The sequence below is a fragment of the Vicia villosa genome, linkage group LG2, assembly GCF_029867415.1.
Source record: "Vicia villosa cultivar HV-30 ecotype Madison, WI linkage group LG2, Vvil1.0, whole genome shotgun sequence".
NCBI lineage: Eukaryota > Viridiplantae > Streptophyta > Magnoliopsida > Fabales > Fabaceae > Vicia > Vicia villosa.
In genome coordinates, this window is record NC_081181.1 from 54,039,624 (window position 1) to 54,062,897 (window position 23,274).

Here is a 23,274-nt window from a genome sequence, read left to right on the forward strand (position 1 = left end):
CTCGGTAGCATATATAGTTCTAGTAGTAACTGTTCTCGATAGAAAATACATCAATTACATTAAAGTTCTTAACAATGCATATCTCGAGCATTAGTTCCACACGAACGAAGAGCACGTGAGTTTGCATTAGTTCCACACGAACGAAGAGTACCTGAGTATGGTATAAAGCGAGGATGAAGTCCACAGTTGTGCTGACCTACTTCTTCTACCATCATACATTTTTCATCGCCCAAATCACAACTATAAACATTTTCTTCGGTTGCAAAAACTAAAAGATGACCGTTCATCACCATAAATCCGGTAACATGAGGATATTTCTCCTTTAAACCCAATGCCTTCACTCTCTTTTTCAAAACCTTTTGCCAAGTACCTGATTTATAATCTCTTAAACACCACACAGTAAAAGCAAATTTCTTCAATTTCACCAAGCAAATGGATTGATTTGAGCTTGATACTTTGCCCCAATTGAATATGCCCATGTTACAGTCATGACAATCTTTGATAGCTTCCTTTGGCAACTTAAGCATTTCTGAATTTCCATTCTCTAAATTATAAGACATTATATATGGCTTATAAAAAGAACTTGATTTTACAATGTAAGGAGTGCTATCTGAGATAAAATGAAGTGCTCCACGATGAAACACAGGCATGTCAAATTCCATGGCCCTTTCACCCGTGTAAAAGTTATGTTCCATTGTTTTCCACACACCTTCTTTGCCATGATAAACATTGCATGTATAACATGTTGGCCACCAATCCAATGTGGTTTCCAAAAGAAACACGTAGTAATCATCTGCGGATCCGTGAGAACAATCTAACATGAGATTTATACTACAAAAATTACGACTTTTTTGAAGTGACTCTGGAGTAGGAATGAAAAGACAAGACTTTGTAATTGGATTGCATATAAACAACTCAATTGAATCGATGGTGTGACAAAGAAGCAAACCATTACTAGAAGCTAATACACTAGCTGAATTTGATAAGAATGTGAGAGCATCATAGGGGACACCCGATGACGGTTGCTCCATAGGTAAAGAAAGTAATTCGACTCTTTTTTCATACCTTTGGCTAACTTGATCAGGTTGAATAAAAAAACAAGAATCGTCGGCCCCCAACAAATTACGAGCCTGTTTTGTTTTGAAAAAGGTTTCTTTTGAAAAGTTATATATTGAAGTGCAAGTTGATGTGAACTTACAAATACTTTTTGCAGGTAACCAAGAAAATATCTCAAAAGCAATGTCTTGAGGCACTTCCATATTAACAGGAATGAAAAAAAAAATAATGCAATGGAAGAGGATGATGGAGGATGCAAACCGTAGTTTGTTTTTGAGGCAGAGATAGTTTAAGAAACTAACAAGCTTCTTACTATTGTTTTGCTATAACTACTAGTTGTTTTATAGAATAAAACTTGGGATGCAAGTATATAAGGGTTTAAATTTTTTAAACAAAATATTAGAAAAAAACGTAATTTAGTTCTAAAAAGATTTAGTTTTTAAAAAGATTTATAACAAACTAGATTTTTTTTTAACAAAACCAAAAAGTATAAACTAAATGTATAAAAGACTTGCAAATCAAATAAAATAATCAGATTTGATTCCTTCATATTTAACATAAAACAATATTTAAGAAAACACAACAAGATTTACCTCTTTGAGCAAGATTTATTATTATAATTATTATAATTATAAGTATAAATAAATATGAATATATGTTTAAATGATTTAATCTTAATAAACATAATATATTTTTATTTTTATTTAATTTAAAAATATTGAATAATAATAAATTTAAATTAGAAATAATTAAAATATTGATTTGATTACATTGTCATCAGCGATATATGAAAATCCTATATTTGAGTGCAACCGAATTTAATTATTTGATTTGATTTGATTTGATTTCATCCACCTGGAAATCCGAAAGTTTTGAACTGACCACCGATAATGGCGGCGGCGCCACCTGTTCCGTCATTTCCGGAAACAAACAAATTCCTGAAACAAAGAGTCATACTCTCTCACTCTCCCCATCTTCTCTCTTCCAATTTCCGTTACAGTTTCAGCGCAAAGTGCAGTTTCGAGAATCATCGGAATTCCACAATTGAACATTTCTCAACCATGAATAGAGAATCGATTCTCAACAACAGTACCAATTCTTCGTTTTCTTCCTCATTGGTCTCTGCTTCTTCTTCAGGTTCTCAAATCAATTCGAAGCATTCGAAGAAGGTTGTTCTCTTTTATTCTGCTGAAACCAAATCACTAGCTTACAATATTGCATCTGAATCTGATGCCATCGAACTCCGATCCATCTCTTGGGGGTTCGTAATCCTTCATTTTCTTACTCTTTTTCATTCACATTGCTACTTTGAATTTTCACCAACGTGTTACCTAATTTTCTCTAATTTAATTGACATCGTTTTGTTAGGAATTTGCAAGTCCAAAGTAATAGTACAACATATTAGAGTAGAATTAGACCTTGTTTGGATAAACAATTTAATTAAGCACTTGTTTGGAAGTAGTGATATCTTATAAGTGTTTGTGTATAATCTATTTATGCCACAAAAGTTATATATAAGTTGTTTTTATAAAATATTTAAGAGAACTTATAGCTTATATACGTGCAATAAGCTGTTTCCATGGCTTTCTCAGACAGTCTCATAAGTGCTTATGATAGCCGGTATACTCAAATAAGTCAATATAATAATACTAGGACCTATTTGGATAAACAGCTTAGTTGGAGCTTATAGTACAAATGTTTATCAAAATAAGCACGATCCACTTAAGAAAGAGCCTGCAATGCATAAGCTATTTTTTAACAAAAGATAAAATAGATTTAAATCATTTTTATATGTGCTATAAATTGTTTTCAAGTTATCTTTGAGAACTTTTAAAAATAAGCTCAAAAAAGTTAAAGAGTAATGCTATAAACTCTTTTAATAAGCTATTCCAAACGGTGTCACAAAACTTATGGCATAAGATAAACTAAAATATGCCAATTCAAACAGGCTCTTATTCTATTACGAGGATAATATGTAATTGGAACTGTTGAGTTTAGGATTTAAGATACTATATTATGAATATTAACCTTGATACCTGAGATCAAGGTTTTAAATAACGGTCGTGTAAAGGCTTTCGCGATTCGATCGGTACTAGTGTTGTGATACTAATAGCGGTCATCACGGTGTGAATTAAACACAATTTCTTTTTCATCATAAAATCAATGAGTAACGGTATCGGTATCGGCTGTTCATGGTAACGTACCATTATTTAAAACCGTGACTGAGATTGAGATTTATTGAAATGCTGTTGCTATGGTACATTAATTTTAACTTGTTGGTGTTTTTGAGTATAATTTGTTCAATGGTTTCACTGAAATGCTTTATGAAATTGAAAACTTCAGCAAGTTTCCTGACGGCTTCCCCAACATTTTCATTCCCAATGCTCAAGGCATTCGCGGACAGCATGTGGCTTTTCTGGCTTCATTCAGTTCTCCAGCTGTGATTTTTGAGCAGATTCCTGTCATTTATGCCTTGCCAAAACTGTTTGTTGCCTCATTTACACTTGTGCTTCCGTTTTTCCCAACCGGAACTTCTGAAAGAATGGAGGATGAAGGTGATATCGCCACCGCTTTTACTTTGGCAAGGCTTTTGTCAAACATACCGATTTCTAGAGGAGGACCAACAAGTTTGGTCACATTTGACATTCATGCTTTGCAGGTGTGCTATTGGTAGAATTGCTTTCTACAATTGTTCTAGGTGTGTGTTTGGGTGAATGTTTGTCATTCGTGATTTTGAATGAAATAACGATTTAAAAATTAGTGTAAATTTTCATTGCCAACACAAAACTACATTTTATCGTTGGTAATGAAACAGAGTTTCAAAGTCAAAATCAATTTTTATTCCACAAAAAACAATGTTTGAAGTTTTTCCTTCGCGAAACGAATGCTGATAGTTTCCCGTGAAGCCAAAAATATACTTTGCTGGTTCATATGTCATTCTTTATATCATGAAATTCCTGTCCTTATGTATTTGATTATTTGTTATAATTCAGGAGAGATTCTACTTTGGTGACAACATTTTACCATGCTTCGAGAGTGGCATACCATTGCTTAAAAGAAGGCTCCAAGATCTGCCTGATTCTGACAATGTTAGAGTTTCACTTATACTTAATTCTTCCCTTTGCGACTGTGTTTTTTTTTAATATATACTATTCTGATTTTCCCTTGCCTGCTTGTTGTCATGTAAAATACTTTGACTTTATTATTTCGCTCCAATCAACTAAACAAATATCCCTTTATTTTAAATATGGCATCTAGTATTTTCCTTGTTAGTCGGCACGCAATACTCTTGATTAATCTTCTATTGTTTCAACATTGACTGTAACAAGCTTATATTTTATCGATATATTGATTGAAAAATTGAATGAGGATGATCACTTTCACACTATCTCATATCAATGGAAATTCTGGCTTTCTTGTTTCAGATATCAGTTGCTTTTCCTGATGACGGGGCCTGGAAACGGTTTCATAAGCAATTGCAGCATTTTCCAACGGTATTGCATATTTTTAATCTAACAATGTTTCCCAAATTTTGTTGAAGTCATAAATATAACACACTGGTACTAGTCTAGAAGCTACCAGTGTGAAAATTGTACCAACTTGGAGCGACTGTTCTGTCTGATAGCACTTACACAATGCATATGCAGGTAGTTTGTGCAAAAGTTCGTGAAGGAGATAAACGAATAGTTCGAATTAAAGAGGGAGATCCTAAGGGTCGGCATATTGTGATTGTTGATGATTTGGTTCAGTCAGGTGGAACCCTGATAGAATGCCAGGTATGAAACATTAGTGTAAACCAATTTCTACCCGAGTCAGTCGAAAATTGGAAATCTTATATTTATAATAGTAAACGTGCTTCCTATTTTTTCTTGGTAACCCATCATTTTATCATTTTCAGAAAGTTTTGGCTGCTCATGGAGCAGCAAAGGTAAGTGCTTATGTGACTCATGGCATTTTTCCAAATAAATCATGGGAACGTTTTGGGCATGATAATGGGGGTAATGCTTGCTCTCTCCTTTGCTCATTAATCCATTTTGATTAGGAAACATGTTAACCTAATTTCTTACATTATTTCTTACATTCCGTGCGCAGGGAATCCAGAAAGTGCATTCACCTACTTCTGGATCACAGACTCATGCCCCTTAACAGTGAAGGAGGTGATGCATAGGGCACCATTTGAGGTTCTCAGCCTAGCAAGCTCTATATCAGCCAGTCTTCAAATCTGACGGGAATGTAATATTATAATTTCATCAAAATAAAATGGACACAAGAAGAGACATGGTTAAGGTTAGTAGTAAAATAATAGTGAGAGTTTTAGTTCCACTCTTTTAATTTGCGGCTCATAGGCATCTAGAACTTCCAATTGAATAAAAGCCGGTTTATTTTGGTTTATTCTTGTTGCAGTTTCCCCTCCCCAAAATAAAACACTCTTATCTTATATATAAATAAAGTTGTTTTTTTTGTGTAAGCAAGATGGAATATATAGGAGAACAAAGGGTTCTCAAACCTGTTTACACAGAAGACGGAAAAGAACAAAAATCCGCCGAAAAGAAATTACAAACCAAAATAGCTATGAGAGAAAAAACAAAGGGTCTTTAGTAAACTCATAGAAACTATATATTGGGTGCGTAATTTCTCCAAAAAACGACCACTTCCATAACAAAGACTTGATTTTCCACACCGTATTATCAACATCCCAACCTTCATTGCGGAAACAAAAGCCGTTTCTAGATAACCAATAAAGTTGTTGTTGTTTCCCCTTCCAAAAATAAAACAGTTTTATCTTATATATAAAAGTTTATATATAAAAGTTGTTAAGTTAATTAATTGATTTTCGGCACCTAACTTATGAATAATTTTGACTTTTATAATTTTATTATTATTATTATTATTATTATTATTATTATTATTATTATTATTATTATTATTATTATATATGTCACTATAAAATCAATTTAATTAATTAATAAAAAAAAAGAAAAGTGAGTGGGTTATTTAGTGGAAGGGAGAATATAGAGAAAATAACGTATTTCTTGGTAGTAGGGATGAGAATAGTCTGAGTTGAGTTAGACTTTGCCAAGTCTGAGTCTGACCCGCTAAAACTTTTTTGAAGGTTTATTTGACCTATTAGCCTACATAAAAGTCTATTTTATTTGTATATATATATATATATATATATATATATATATATATATACAAGCAATTTAACTAATGTTTAAAAAGACTAATAAATTAAAATATCAATGAAACTAAATATTTATTTGTATTTATTTATTCAATTTTACCTATTAACATAAGTTTTGCGATACTATTTGTTAAAGAGAACTTATGAAAACAACTAATGACATTGTTCATAAGCTTTTTTTCAACTTATTTTTATAATTTTTTCAAGATAACTAAGATTTATGTCAAATTACCATTTCATCGACCTTTTTTGAATTAGAAGTTCAAATTTTTTTCAATGTTTTTAATATTATTTGTATATTCAACGGTTACAAATAGATAGTTGAGTATATGAATGGTTACAAGAAAGATAAACAAACTAGTTGTAATACTCTTAGCTATTGAGAAGGCTAATATCGAGTAAAAGCTTCACTTATTATAATTTTGTTCATAGAGATACTATCTCGGATTATTTGTTAGACAAGGTGGTAAAATGGGCCGTCCGTTCCGTTTTAAGCCCGCCAAAAAGCGAGCGGGGTGGACAAGCCCGCAAAGTAATATGAGCATAAAAATCATGTCCGCCCCGCCAAGGTGGCAGGTTAGCGGGCGGTGTGCTTGCCCTCCTATTTTTTAATTTATTTTTCTTTCGTTTTTTTAATAGATTAATAGTCCTTTTTACCTTTCAATTAAATTTTTCACTTATTTTTCAGAATAATTTTTTTATAAATCATCTTTTAAACAAATTTTACCTAAAAAATATTGCATATATTTATAAATATATGTATAAAATAAAACCATCAAGAATTTGAATTACTAGAATTAACTAAATAAGGGCGGGTTTAAGGCGAGACGAGCTTAACGAATAAGTGAGGCGGGCTTTAGCGGGGGCGTGTTTTGGCGGGGCGAGCTTAGGCGGGCAGCGGATTTTGGCGGAGCGGGCTTTGGTGGACGGTGGGTCCAAAATTCCAACCCAACTCGCTATTTTTTTATCCCAACCCAACTCACCATTTTTTGGCGGATGCGCGGGCCGGCCCGGCTGGCCACCGTCCGTTTTGCCACTCCTACGTACACATAGGCTTAGACTTTGTTCTTAAGAGGTTTTGACTTTGTTCCCCTCTTGTGTTTTTTGTTTCCATTTTTTTTTGGTTTGATTATTAATATAATCTCTATTTTTTATTAAAAAAATTGTAATAGAAGAAAAATTAAGATGAAGAAAAGAAGTATTGTAAAATGATTTGATTATTGATTTTTTTTTTGGTTAGTGTTAGCTATATATAAATAATATAGTATAATAAAACAATAAGTATTATGTACTTTTAAAATTCAATTTTTAAAAAAGTTACATAGTTAAAGAATGTGGTAAATAAAAAATAAAAAAGCGTTAAATAAATTATAAGGAAATTATAAATAACATATTAACTTGCATATTTTCAATTAAAAAAAATGTAAGTAATGCGAATTTGTTTTTGTAAAAAGCATACCAATGTATTAATGTTTATTATGAATATAGTAGTTTTTAATTTTTTATCTCATTATTTTTCTAAAATGGCAACACTGATGCTACAAAATTTTGAAAACAGGAATAGGTCCAATCAACTATAATACCTGGTTTAGAGGCCAAGGTCAGCCGGACCATGGTTTTTTTTTTAAATAAAAAATATTTAGATTTTTTATAAGACTATTTAGATAAGCAAATTAGGCCACATGTCATAAAGAAAAGCATTTTAAATCTATTAAACATGTCTATTTTAATAAATAAGAATAAATTATCTACAAAAATATTTGGACCAACACTAATTTGTTTCTTCCATTTATTAGTTAGGATAAGGTTTTTTGTTAAAATATTTGAACTTTTTCGTATATAAAAATCATTTTTGTTTTTGTTTTGGTTGTTGTGAACTAAATTATTAGTATAAATAATTAAAATCAAAATCAAAATTTAAAACTAATAATTATAAATTATTGAAACAACATATTTGAAATTGATTGATAATTATATGACACATTTCTAAAATATTTATTTTAATTTATACAAAATTATTAATGATATATATTAATTTTTTAGGTAAAAATAGTAAATATTATTATAAACACGTTTAAATATCTAAAAAAAATAACCAGTATATTTTTTAGATTTGCATCAATTATATAAACATTAATTATTATTATTATAATTATATTGGATATTATAAATGGTATAAAATAATACTAACATTTCATAATTCCTGTTAATATCATACAAACATTAATATTTTTATTTATATTTGGACCAAATATTAGCTCACTTTTATTCGGTATTTATCAATAATTTATTTTTAACTTATTATAAAAAAGTTATTTATTTCTAAATTAAAAAATTAATTTGTGAATTTTTTTTTGGTATTTTAGTATTTTATGAGTTGAGGGAGAATCATTCGAACTTTAATCACATATTATAACTCTAATATTTTTAATGCATGAATAATTTGAAATAATGGTGTTAAATATATGATATAGAATTAGTAATTAATGAGTTTAAACCAAAAATTACTATTATAATATTATCTTAAAAAATATTATATATTAAATTTAAAAATACTTTTAAAATAAAAACATTAATAACATAAATAATTAAAAAAACAAAAATAATTTTTAAATACAAAGTGGTAGTAGTATAATTATTTTCTAGCAGTAGTATATCTCTAGATACAAATCTCTCAAATCTTGGGTCGGCCCTAGGGGTAGGCTACAGCCTAAGGCCTCATTTTTTTATATTTATATAGTATAAGTTAATTGATTTTTTTATAAAAAATGAAACTTTTTAAATTATTTTTATATCAATTAAATAATAAATTTAGTAAGAATTTATAATAATAACAATTATTAAGGATGTATATTTTATAATTGATTAATTTAAAAACTAAAGTCGTTTTAAGTTTTTCAAGACCCTGTGTAAGTTTACAACGGGTTAATTCAGAAAATTAATAGGTCATATATTATTATTATTATTATTATTATTATTATTATTATTATTATTATTATTATTATTATTATTATTATTATTATTTAACTATAATCAATATTTTTAGACCTTTTTTAGCCAACAACTTAACTGTGATTTTTTGGAGCCTTTGTTGTAATCCGCCTTACATTTTTAAATTCTCTAACATAAAAGAATACTTGAAATTTAAGTTTTTTTTAAAGAACTTTGCTAATATTTTTTTAATTATGCTTTTAAAAAAAAAAAGAAAGAAGAAGAAGTGTTCTTAGATGTGTTGATTGTATTATCAATTGAAAAGAAAATATATAATGTTATGATATTATATACTAAAAAAACTTAAAATTAAAATATATTAATTTAAAATATAAATATTTTTATTATATTAAAAAAATTATTTAAGTTTCGTCTCAGGCTTCAAGATGTGTGGGGTCGGCCCTGCTTAAATCCTCTGCATTACAGTGTCAGAAATTGTATTTATTTAGTATGTGAATGGCTAGGACATGACATACACGTAGCCATATAAAATTGTAAGAAAAAAAGAAGTAAAAAAACTAGTTCCAAGTAATCCAAAGTGGACCAACACATGCTTCGGAGTTTTCATAAAGTAGTCACAAAATTGGCACTTGCATCATGCAAAATCACTTGATCAGTTTTGTTGATAGAAAATTGTGTTGGAGCACAACGGAATAAGATGGACAAGATGAAGATAAAAGAAGAGAGAGAAAATTGTAACTAATTTTTACTTAATTGAAAACAGTTACAAAAATGATTCTACATTGTTACCAATTACTAAATACAAAATGCAATATATACTAAACCCATATTGGGTCAATCTAATTAAAGTCATACTCAAGGCCCAAACAAACTAGTAAGCTAACATACTATGAATGTGAAATTACACTTCAACATCATCCCTTAATTCACATTCAGAGCTAAAATCAACAACACCAATTTTGTTCCTCAAATTGATGAAATGCTCAGTCTTGATAGCTTTCGTCAGAACATCTACAAGTTGCTTCTGGATGCTACAATGCATAACTTATAGTAATCCATTCTGGTCTTGATTCCTCATAAAATAGAACTTTGTGTCAATGTGCTTGCTTCTCCCATGCAACACTAGGTTCATAGCAAGGCTTATGGTAGATTTATTGTCAATCATCAACTTCATAGGTTTGCTCACCTTGATCTTCAGATTCAGCAACAAATGCATTAGCCAAATAACTTGACACACAGACAAATAACCTGTAACTGATTCAGCTTCACAAGTTGACAATGCAACCACTAGTTGTTTCTTGGAGCACCAAGAAATGAGACATCCCTGATATCTGAAAAATATCCAAAAGTACTTATTTTGTCAACTCTATCACCTCACCGATTAAAGTCTGAGTAGCACATCACTTCTGACTCACATTCAGCACGAGAAGGGAATAAAACTTCAAACTTCAAAGTCCCCTTAATATACCTCACAATCCTAACTATAACTTGGTAATGTGACCACTTTGGTTTATTCATAAACCTACTCACCATGGCAAATGCATACCAGATGTCAAATATGGTATTATAGAGATATCTCAACGAGCCTACCAACTATTTGAAATTTATAGTATCTACATCATCACCCTCATCATCAGAATCCATCTTGTGATTCATCTCAGCAGGTGTGACTACATACTTGCAATTTGTCAGCTTGAATCTCTTCAGAAGTTCAAGTTCATACTTTAGCTAATGCAAAATGATACCCTTCTTAGAGTACAAAATCTTCATCCCTAGAAAATTTACCATATTTCCCAAATCAATCATTTCAAATTCATTCATCATCACCTTCTTGAACTTGACTATCTCGTCAGAACAACTTCCAGTCAGTAATATGTCATCAACATAAAAACACACCAAAATCATAATGCTTCTAGAAGTATACTGAACATAAACACCATATTCCATCTCACATTCTTGAAACCTCTACTTCTTGAAAAACAAACTAATCTTCAAATTCCAAGCTCTAGGAGCTTGCTTCAATCCATATAAGTCTTTATGCAACTTGTAAACCATCCCTTCCTGATTCTTTTTCATAAATCCACGAGGTTGTGACACATAAAATTCTTCTTGAAAAGGGCCATTCAAAAATGCAGATTTGAAATCCAGATTTATCATAGACCAAATCCTATTAGCAGTTATAACAATCACCAACCTCATTGTTTATGTCTAGCACTGCAAAAGCAGAATACATTACAGCGGGTAGTTGTTGTGCAAAATACTTAGGCATAAGCAACAACTTCGTGCCTATGGACTAGATATTGGATGCATAATGCATTCCTATTCGTTGTGACAACACAAGTGCAATCAATATTACAAAAAGTCTGGTCATGCACTCAAGAACCAAATATATTGACATTCGAAATCACTTTCTTCGTGATCACGTTGAAGGATAGAAAAACACTTAGAAAGGGAGGGGGGTTGAATAAGTGTGACTTTAAAAACTCTTAAGATAAAAACAATGAACACAATATTTTTATCCTGGTTCGTTATTAACGAAACTACTCCAGTCCACCCCCTTAGAGTGATTTACCTCAACTGAGGATTTAATCCACTAATCAATCTTGATTACAATGGTTATCCACTTAGAAACACTCTAAGTCTTCTAGAGTATACTGATCACAACTTGATCACTCTAGGAAATCAGCACTTAGAAACTTCTAAGTCTTCTAGAGTTTATTGATCTCACTGATCATTCTAGGAACCTTTCACAATCAATGTAAAATAAATGTTTACAAGAGTATGAATTTGCTTCTTAGTAAGCTATAATCACAACTGTGAGATTTCTCTTAAGTTCTAAGCTTAACACTCACTAAATATTATAATAGTTTGTGAGGTTGAAGATGAAGTTCGTGAGATTTGAATTCTACAGCGTTTCAGTATTTCAGCAAGAGTTTTTTTTTACTTCTGATCAGAACTTCATATTTATAGGCGTTTAAGAAGATGACCATTGAATAGCATTTAATGCGTTGCGTGACTGGACAACTTTGCATTTAATGTTTTCACTATTTTGTCAACTACCTCGAGCCATGCTTTTCTCTGCTTTTACTGACTTTGCCTTTTGTAGCTTCTAACGTTCCTTTTGTCAGTCAGAGATTAGACTTTGTAGCCTGTCATCTAGTACTAACTTCTAATCTCAAATTTGTGAATACAACGTTTGAATAATCAGAATCAGAGTTACAGCTTGGTGCAGAGCATTTTCTTGTCTTCTGACTTTGAAGAGCTTTAGCGTGATACCATAAGAACTTCAGTGCTTCTGCTTCTGATCTCATGTTCTTCTGATGCTTCATAGACCATGTTTTGATTCTGCTTGATCATCTTCTGATGTCTTGTGAGAGCATGTTCTGATGTTGCAATCCTGAACCTTCTGAGTCAGTGCTTCTTAGCGCTGAATTGTGCATACTCCTTATATATTTCCTGAAATAGTGCATAGGATTAGAGTACCACATTGTCTTATACAAAATTCATATACATTGTTATCATCAAAACAAGAATATTGATCAGAACAAATCTTGTTCTAACAATCTCCCCCTTTTTGATGATGACAAAAACTTATATAATTGATATTAATTTGCAATCAGAATATCAGATGACAAAAGACAATTACACAGATATAGCATAAGCATATAGTCAGAGTGTGTGAATATGTCTCCCCTTGAGATTAACAATCTCCCCCTGAAATAAATACTAGAAGAATTTATAAATAAAAGACTTCCCTGAGTATTTTTCATTTCAGCAGAGACTTTCACTTTGCCTAGAACTTCAGAATATTCAGAGCTTCTACTTCTTGCTTCCATAGGACAGCTTTAGAGCTTTGAATTTCTTCTTTGTTGTCATAGCATGCTTGATTGAATCAGAACATTCTTGAATGTATCAGAGCATCATCAGAGCATCTTTACATCCTGAAATGTTTCAGAACATACTAGACAAAAATATTAGAACATGAATGTATCAGAGCATTCTTGATAAATAGCATGTATCAGAGCATTTAAGAGAAGAAAATGTATCAGAGCATATTCTGCCACGAGAATATATCAGAGCATTCTACGAATGAATATCAGAATATTCTTCTTCTTGCTTCTGATCTTGAAGCTTCACTACACTAAGCTTGCTTCAATTTTTCAAGAACATACTTCTTTATAGAATTGCTTTTCCTCATGTATTTGCTTCTCATGTTGAGCTTTTTCAGAATATCTTCAATCCTGCAAAAAATCTCAAAGACATAGAACTTGCAAATAATGTTAGGAATGTTGAGATTTAATCCCAGCAACTGATATGATAAATCAAATCAATTATCATGTTTCTCCCCCTTTTTGTCATAACATCAAAAAGCATTAAAAGATTCAGATGAAAAAAATGACACATAAAGTGAAGAAGATAATGATTTCATTAATTAACAAAATATATCAGAAGTACAAAGAGGAATAAAAGCATATGCAAGAAACAAATGCATAAAACAAGAAAATATCTAAGACCAAGACAGACTACGACTAGCCTAGCTTAGAAGCTAAGAGGGCCAAAAGGGTTTTAATCTCAGCAGTGCTTTCTGTCTGCGTCTTCATAAAAGATCTAAACTCATTGTGAGTATCCTCATGCTTGTCTAGACGAGAAGCTAGATCAACTTGATTCTGTTGAAGAGCCTTCATAGTGTCTATCAGAACAGAAGGTCCAGCAGAAGAAGCATCAAAGCTATTATCCAAGACAATAGGATTCTCAACAGCAGCATTGACCATGAGAACATCAGCTTGATTTTCCTTAATAGGAGATTGCATAGCAGGATGTTTCTCAGCGTCTTGAGTTTCAGCATCAGCTTCTTCTTTAAAAGCATCTTCAGCATACACAGGAGAAGGGATATCAGAATCTTGATTTTCAAGAGCCAGAAGAATTGCAGCCAAGTTCTGAGGAGGTGTAGGAGCAACAGGTTCTGATGGATATTCAACTTCTGGATATACCATAGCTGGTGCTTTAGCAGAGGGATTCTCCCTTAGCCAGTTGAATAGGAACTGAAAGTCTCCAGTCAGAACATAGAGTTGGGGCTTCCACACAACCATAGCAAGAGGATGCACCTCTTCAAGCTCATCAGAAAATTCCTTCTCTTCAACAGAGTTCCAACTCCTGATGGGATGATAGTACTTACCATCATCTAACTCCAAAAAGTAACCAGAAGATCCAAGGGTATCAGCCAAGCATCTCTTCTGGATGTTCAGAAGATCAGTCTGAAAATCCTTCTTAAAGATTTTCCACAACTTGCTAGAAGCAACATGATCTATCTTGGAGTCATGAGCAGCTCTCAGAGTATCCAATCCTGTTCTGACCTTATACTTTAACAAGTCATAACAGGTATCAAAAGAGGGTTTAGGAGGATTGAAGGTGAAACGATAGTCAGGGTAAAGAAGACTATAGGGTTTAGATTCTCGTGAGAACAAAGCAGGGGTGGTAGAAGAGGTTAAGAAGGATGAAGAATTTGTGGTGGAGGTGGTTGAGAGTTGGGGAAAGGTAGAATTTAGTGGTTGAGGGTTTAGAACTGGTGTAGAAAGAAGTGGTTGGTTTCTGTTTGTGGTGGTGGAAGAAGATGGAATAACATAAGGAGGAGGCTTTTTCTGAGGGGAGGGTTTAGAAGAATCTGCATGGTAAATTTTATGAATGAGCTTTGCAAACTGTTCATCAGTTCTTTTTACTTTGAGAGACTCTGTAGGTTTCTTCTGCTTCTTTGCTTGCTTAGCATCAGGTCCTTCTTCTGTGACCTTTCTCTTCAGTTTCTTTTCTTTCTTTCTTAACTCATCTAGAGATGGAAGAGTTCTTCCTCGAATCCAAGCAGGATCAACCGAAGTTTGAGCTTTAACACATGACTTCAGATAGCGTTTGATAGATTTGTCTAGCTCCTCTTTGAACATGTGAGAGAAACTCACAACAGGAGTTCTTCTTGTCAGAATATCTGGAAACATTTTTGAAGGAGTGGTCACCTTTTCAATCAGCTGCAACCTTTTTAGAGTCTGAGCATTCAAAATAACCCCTTGGATAACAGTCAAGTTCTTAGATGAGCCATCTGTTCTCAGAACATCTATCAAGCCACTCTTAATCAGAATATCTGAAATCATCCTTCCAAGAGGGATAGTATTCTTCTTGAGTTTGGGATTCTTCTAACGTTCTTCATCTCTTGATTCTTCAATATTTGTCTTCAGATGTTGAAAAAGAATGTGTGGTAGATTGACTCTCATGCCTTTTTCAATGCAGAATAATATATACTTATGATCCTGATTGACATAGGTAGCAGAGTTTGATGGTTTTCTATGATAGAGAGATCCCAGAATGATCTCAGCCCATGCTCTGTAGGAAGGCTTCAAGGAAGTAGTGAAAGTAGAGGCAATACCAGAAGAAAACAACTCTCGATCAACTTTATCCCAATCAGTTCTTCCATGAAGAGAACCAGTGATTCCATCTATACCATCAAGACCATACAGTTTCCTTATCAGTTTCTCAGTCACAACAACTTCATGCCCTAGCACGAAGGAGATAATGGCAGTTGAAGTAACCGTAGCATGTGTCCAGAATTCCTTAACCAATAAAGGATAAACTGGTCCAATCAACCTTTCAAAGAAGTTTGACCATTCTTGTACTAGCATTGCAGTTTTGGTTTTGAAATCATGTGCCATAAGATTTTCAAAATCCACCATTGTTTCGCAGAGAACCTCCAGTTCATCATAAGGAATCGAACAAGACTTCAAAGGAAGATTTGTAGGTTTCCTTTGTTGAACTTGATGTGACGATGATGCCTTGCGTTGAACATTCAAAGATGAAGCCATGGATACACACTGAGATTAGGGTTTAGTAACTAGGGTTTATGCAAAACGAGAGAGATGAACAATAATAGACAATGAACAAAGAGAGAGAATGGAAAGAGATGAAATGTTATGGAGATCAGTTTATATAGGAACGGATTTGAAATGAAATGCAATATGATTCCGAATGAACAAGATTACAGAGATTGAATCAGTTAGCATTTAAGGATGAGTAACGTTAGGGCAAAACGTGATATTTGAAATGATTTGCACAGTTACCTAGGGCGGCGTCTCATCAACTGCACGCATGCTTGTCCAATTAGAGTAAACACGTGTTCATCTTCTAGAATAGATGGTGACACCTGTTTTGCTTTAAAAGAGATTCTGAATCAACTTAGACATATGAAACGTTAGCAATAACATAATCAGAATATCTAACTGATCAACAATCAGAACTTCTTATAAAAGAAATAAACTGAGCATTTCAAATCTAATCTATATATCAGAACTTCTCATCCTTTCATTCTGGGCATAAATCCATACTGATATTCTTCATAATGAACTTAAACCTATCTTCAGCAAGGGGTTTTGTAAAGATATCAACCCATTGATGGTCTGTATCAACAAAGTTTAAAGAGAGAACACCCTTCTGAACAAAGTCACTAATGAAATGATGTTTGATCTCAATATGTTTAGCTTTGGAATGTAAGATTGGATTCTTAGATAAACATATAGCAGAAGTATTATCACAGAAGATAGGAATGTTACTCTCATATATCTGATAATCTTCTAGCTGACTCTTCATCTAGAGCATCTGTGTACTACATCCAGCAGCAGCAACATATTCTGCTTCTGTTGTAGAGAGGGCAATTGTAGCTTGCTTCTTGCTGTACCAGGAGATCAGGTGACTTCCAAGAAATTGACAACTTCCAGAAGTACTTTTCCTTTCAACTTTATCTCCAGCGTAATCAGCATCACAAAATCCTACTAAGTTGTAGTCTTCAGATCTTCTGTAGACTAAACCAAACTCTAGGAGCTTGCTTCAGGCCATATAATGATTTCTTTAATTTGAAAACATGTTCTGGAGACTTAGAGTCTTCAAAACCAGGAGGTTGGTGGACATATACTTCCTCATCTATATAACCATTTAAGAAGGCACTCTTAACATCCATCTGATATAGAGTGATGTTATGTTGAGTGGCAAAAGAAATTAATAAGCGAATAGATTCTAACCTGGCCACTGGTGCAAAGGTTTCAGTATAGTCAATACCTTCTTGCTGACTATAGCCCTGAGCAACCAATCTGGCTTTGTTTCTTACAACTTCTCCCTTTTCGCTTAGCTAGTTTCTGAAGACCCACTTGGTTCCAATGATGCTGAATCCTTTTGATCTAGGAACAAGATCCCATACGCCATTCCTTGTAAACTGATTGACTTCTTCTTGCATGACAATTATCCAGTCAGCATCCTCCAGAGCTTGATCAACAGAAGTTGGCTCAATAAGAGATACTAGACCAAATTGACATTCTGCATTGTTCCTAAGGAATGCTCTTGTTCTGATAGGATCTTCTTTCTTCCCAATGATAACATCTTCTGAGTGAGCAGAGTTGAGTCTAGAAGATCTTCTGATAGTTGGCTCTTCAGAAATTCTGAGATTCTCTAATGAAGCAGCAACTTGATCTTCTGACACTTTGCTTCTGGGTTCTTCAGCTTTTGAGTTAGAGATTTCAATATCTGCAAAATTCTCAAACTGGTTTGGCTTTTCAAGACCAAGCTTATCATCAAATCTGATATTGATTGATTCTTCAACAATCAATGTTTCAGTATTGTATACTCTGTAGCCTTTTGAGCGTTCAGAATATCCAAGAAGGAAACACTTCTGTGCCCTAGAATCAAACTTATGCAGATGATCTTTAGTGTTTAGAATATAACATACACATCCAAATGGATGGAAATAAGAAATGTTGGGCTTTCTGTTCTTTCACAATTCATAAGGAGTCTTATTAAGAATAGGTCTTATAGAGATTCTATTCTAAATATAACATGCAGTATTTATTGCTTCTGCCCAGAAATGCTTAGCCATATTGGTCTCGTTGATCATGGTTCTGGCCATTTCTTGTAGAGTCCTATTCTTTCGCTCTACAACTCCATTTTGCTGTGGAGTTCTAGGGCAAGAGAAATCATGGGCAATACCATTTTCTTTGAAGTAAATCTCAAAGAATCTGTTCTCAAATTCGCCACCATGATCACTTCTGACCTTTATGATTTTACACTCTTGCTCAGATTGGATCTGAGTGCAGAAGTCAAAGAACACTGTATGAGACTCATCCTTGTGTTTCAAGAACTTTATCCATGTCCATCTGCTATAATCATCTACGATGACTAATCCATATTTCTTCCCTCTGACAGATGTTGTTTTGACTGGGCCAAACAGATCAATGTGCAGAAGTTCTAGCGGCCTAGAGGAAGAGACAACATTCTTAGACTTGAATGCAGGTTTGGAAAACTTCCCTTTCTGACATGCTTCGCAAAGAGCATCTGATTTATATTTCAGATTAGGGAGTCCTCTGACCAGATTAAGTTTGTTAATCTGAGAAATCTTTCTCAAACTAGCATGGCCTAATCTTCTATGCCAGACCCACTGCTCTTCACTAACAGACATAAGACAAGTTACCTTCTGATTCTTAAGATCTTGAAGATCAATCTTGTAAATGTTGTTCTTTCTCTTGCCTGTAAATAGGATTGAGCCATCCTTCGGACTTACAGCTTTGTAAGACTTTTGATTGAAGATTATGTCATAACCATTGTCACTTAATTGACTTATGGACAATAAGTTATGAGCTAATCCATCTACAAGAAGTACATTAGTTATGGAAGGAGAGTTACCAATACTTATGGTTCCTGAGCCAATGATCTTGCCCTTCTGATCTCCTCCAAACTTTACTTCTCCAGCAGACTTAAGCACCAGGTCTTGGAACATAGACCTTTTTCCCGTCATGTGCCGCGAGCACCTAGAGTCCAGGTACCATGACATGTTTTGCTTTGTCTTCTTTGCTGCCAAGGATATCTGCAACAGAAATTATCTTCTCCTTAGGTACCCACATTTTCTTGGGTCCTTTCTTGTTAGTTCTCCTCAAGTTCTGATTGAACTTGGGTTTAGCATGATAATTAACAGGAGGTACAACATGATATTCCTTAGTTTGAGCAACATGATATTTTCTATTTTGTGTCACATGCTTCTTAGTGTGTGTAATGTGAAAACTCTTAGCATGTAATGTGAGCCTAATATCATGGGAGTGGCCATACTTGAACTGATCATACAAGGGCTTGTATGTGATTTTCATATCATCTACAGGTTCAAGTTTGTATGGGGTTTCACCCTCATAACCTATGCCAACTCTCTTGTTTCCACTAACTGCATATATCATAGAGGCAAGTTGACTTCTTCCAATACCTCTAGATAAGAATTTCCTGAAACTCAAGTCATATTCCTTGAGGATATTGTTCAAGCTTGGAATAGACTTTTCTGAACTAGAAGATGACTCAGCATCTTTGGATAGTTTTAACACTTTTTCTTTGAGTTCAGAATTTTATAATTCAAGCTTCTTAGTTTCAGATGCAAAGAGCTTTCTCAGCTTTTTGTATTTGATACTAAGCTTAGCCTTGATTTCCAGAATTTCAGTTAAACTGGAAACTAGCTCATCTCTAGATAGTTCAGAAAATACCTCTTCAGAGTCTGAGTCTGATTTTGATGTAGATTCTAATCCATCATCAACAGTGGCTGTAACACCCCATAAGTTTCTTTATTTAATTTAATTTAATTGATTTTTTTAATTAAATATTAGAATTAATTGAGTTATTTGAGAAATATGGAATAATAAGGCTAATGGGCCAGTGTTGCGAGTAGCGATTGGGAGGTGTGTCAGTTGCAAAGCCTTTTACTAAACTAAGGTTATATTTTTCATAAACAAGGAAAAGAGAGAAAGTTGTGAAAATTGGAAGCCAAGAGAGAACAAAAGAGCTGAACGTGAAATTGGGAGAAGAGCAAAGTGCGAAGAGCGAGAGCATCCAAGAATTCGACATCGAGGTAAGGGGGGATTCTTCTCATTAACCTCTATTATGGGTATTATGAATGATTCGATTAAGTTTGTATGTTAGGATTCTGAATTGGATTATAGGTCAGAGTTTGGGGTTTTGGAGAACTTTAGGTTCAATCTATGATGTGTGATGCAATTGATTTGTTGTGAATGATAATTGATGTTGGATATTGATGTTAAAACATGTTAGAAGTATGTGTAAATATGCATTTTCGTGCTGTTATGAGATTATGGGCGTTTTGGTATGATTGGGTTTGCATTTGGGATGAATGAAGTGCTGCAGAAAAGTGATTTTTCTGCTATATCAATAATGTAACCGGTTACATGAGGAGGGTAACCGATTACATGGTCTCAGGATAGCAAAGAACTGCATTTCGCAATGATGTAACCGGTTACATCATCCAGGTAACCGGTTACTACTGGGCGAAATTGAAAAATACAAGTTATTGTCAGTGATGTAACTGGTTACATCATTCAGGTAACCGGTTACCACTGAAGCTTTTTGAAAACAAAAATGTTTATTTTAAATATCCGTAACTTTTAAATCGTTAATCCTTTTTGTACGTCGTTTTGAGAAACCGTTAGATGAATTAATTCTCTATTTTATGAAATATATTAGAGAGTTATAACTTAAAAATCATTTTGTTTGGTTTTGAGAATTGGTATTTGGTGGTAAATTGAGTAACGGTATGAATATGTTATGCGGTGTTTTAGCTAGTATGATTGTTGAGGTGATAATATATTGCTGTGTTAAATGTATTATGTTATGGTGAATATCAAACGGTTGTGATATTAGTATGCTTTGTGTGTTGTGGATGAATGATTATGAATCGTTGGTGGATGTTGATGATGAGCATGTCGTGGTTGATACATGCATTTCATAATCATTATGTGGCTGATCATTGACGATGGTGGATCAGTTGTAGCTAATTCCCATTGTGTGGAATTAGTGAGTGGGTGTCGCCGTATCCTTGACAATGGTGGATCGGTGAGATGGGTTTGTCTCGTATTTGGTACCATACGCATTTAGTTGCATTACATTAGGTTGTTGTGCATAATTATAACATGAATGGAAGTTGTCCAATGTTATAATTCGTATGTGTTTGGTATGGATGGTTGTATTTTGATGAATGTTGCTATACTATCTGAATATAATTGATTTGGGTGAATAATGTATGAATGAGGTTGTATTGTTTATATTCCTATAACATTTGTTAATGAGAATGAAACTCACCCTTACTGTTGTTATTTTTTCAGATTGAGGAGTAGCTTTTGTACTTGGTGAGGATTAGCTCGTCAAGTAGTTCGTTAGAGTCAGTTGGGTCTGTGTCATGCTCTGGTCGTGTAACACTGGGAACGTTATTTTAGAGTTGACTGATAGACTCTTGTTTTGTTTATGGTTTTATGGTTGAATCATGAGTCTCCGACTCCGGATGTTTAATTATTCAGATGTTAAGAATATTCTGCTGTGCTAACATGTTATCTGGAAAATTTTGGTTTATCGTTCCTTTTATGGCATGACATGAATATTTGTTTATTTTATTGGATTTGTAGTACCCTTTTTCATGTTTACTCTGATTATTGTTAATTTTCCGCGGGGTTTTAGAAGGGTGTTACAGTGGCCATGAGCGCAATGTTGGCTTGCTCGTCTTCAGAGTCTGATTCTGATTCTGATGAATCTGAATCATCCCAAGTCGCCATCAGACCTTTCTTCTTCTGGAACTTCTTCTTGGGCTTTTCCCTCTGAAGCTTTGGACACTCACTCTTGTAATGTCCTGGCTCCTTGCACTCAAAGCACGTGACCTTCTTTTTGTTAGATCTTCTGAGTCCAGAAGATTCTCCTCTTTCAGGCTTTTTAGAACTTTTGAAGTTCTTGAACTTCCTTTGTTTACTCTTCTAGAGTTGGTTTACCCTTCTGGATATCATGGACAGTTCATCTTCATCTTCTTCTTCTTCTTCTTCTTCTTCTTCTGATTCTGACTCTTCAGAATCTTCTTCTTTCGCCTGAAAAGCGTTAGTGCATTTTTTATTCAAAGATTTTAAAGCAATAGAATTACCTTTCTTTTGAGGTTCATTAGCATCCAGCTCTATTTCATGACTCCTCAAGGCGCTGATCAGCTCTTCTAAAGAGACTTCATTCAGATTCTTTGCTATCTTGAATGTAGTCACCATTGGGCCCCATCTTCTGGGCAAGCTTCTGATGATCTTCTTGACGTGATCAGCCTTTGTATATCCCTTGTCAAGCACTCTTAATCCAGCAGTTAGAGTTTGAAATCTTGAGAACATTGTTTCAATGTTTTCATCATCCTCCATCTGGAAGGCTTCATACTTCTGGATTAATGCAAGAGCTTTTGTCTCTTTGACTTGGGCATTTCCTTCGTGAGTCATCTTCAATGATTCAAAGATGTCATGGGCAGTTTCTCTGTTTGATATCTTCTCATATTCAGCATGAGAAATAGCATTCAGCAGAATAGTCCTTGACTTGTGATGATTTTTGAATTGTTTCTTTTGATCATCACTGATTTCTTGTCTTGACATCTTTGCTCCACTAGCTTTTACAGGATGTTTGTAACCATCCACAAGTAAGTCCCATAAATCACCATCTAGACCAAGAAATTAACTTTCCAATCTATCTTTCCAGTATTCAAAGTTTTCACCATCAAATACTGGTGGTCTAGAATATCCATTTCCATTGTTGTGTTGATCATTTGAAACAGGTGTAGCAGTTGATGCAGCTGTTGATGGATCAACCATATTGACTTAGCGTTTTTCTCCCCGAATCTCTTTCTAACACGGTTAAGTGCTTGCACCTAGAACCGGCGCTCTGATGCCAATTGAAGGATAGAAAAACACTTAGAAATGGGGGGGGGGGTTGAATAAGTGTGACTTTAAAAACTCTTAAGATAAAAACAATGAACACAATATTTTTATCTTGGTTCGTTGTTAACGAAACTACTCCAGTCCACTCCCTTAGAGTGATTTACCTAAACTGAGGACTTAATCCACTAATAAATCTTGATTACAATGGTTATCCACTTAGAAACACTCCAAGTCTTCTAGAGTATACTGATCACAACTTGATCACTCTAGGAAATCACCACTTAGAAACTTCTAAGTCTTCTAGAGTCTACTGATCTCACTAATCACTCTAGGAACCTTTTACAATCA

At 33.7% G+C, this 23,274-nt stretch overlaps 2 protein-coding genes across 2 annotated transcripts; one reads left to right on the plus strand and one right to left on the minus strand.

Moving 5' to 3' along the window:
- Positions 1 to 68: 68 nt before the first annotated feature.
- On the minus strand, positions 69 to 1,410 carry LOC131649070 (uncharacterized). Its single transcript, XM_058918814.1, has one exon. The coding sequence runs from the start codon at positions 1,257 to 1,259 to the stop codon at positions 69 to 71; it is 1,191 nt and encodes a 396-aa protein (XP_058774797.1). The 5' UTR covers positions 1,260 to 1,410.
- A 453-nt stretch (positions 1,411 to 1,863) lies between these two features.
- LOC131650660 (ribose-phosphate pyrophosphokinase 4-like) lies at positions 1,864 to 5,448 on the plus strand. Its single transcript, XM_058920364.1, has 7 exons — positions 1,864 to 2,317; positions 3,400 to 3,715; positions 4,050 to 4,145; positions 4,482 to 4,550; positions 4,704 to 4,832; positions 4,955 to 5,054; positions 5,149 to 5,448. Exons 1-7 carry the CDS (start codon positions 1,947 to 1,949, stop codon positions 5,280 to 5,282), a joined length of 1,215 nt encoding a protein of 404 aa, XP_058776347.1. The 5' UTR covers positions 1,864 to 1,946; the 3' UTR covers positions 5,283 to 5,448.
- The last annotated feature ends 17,826 nt before the right edge of the window (positions 5,449 to 23,274 follow it).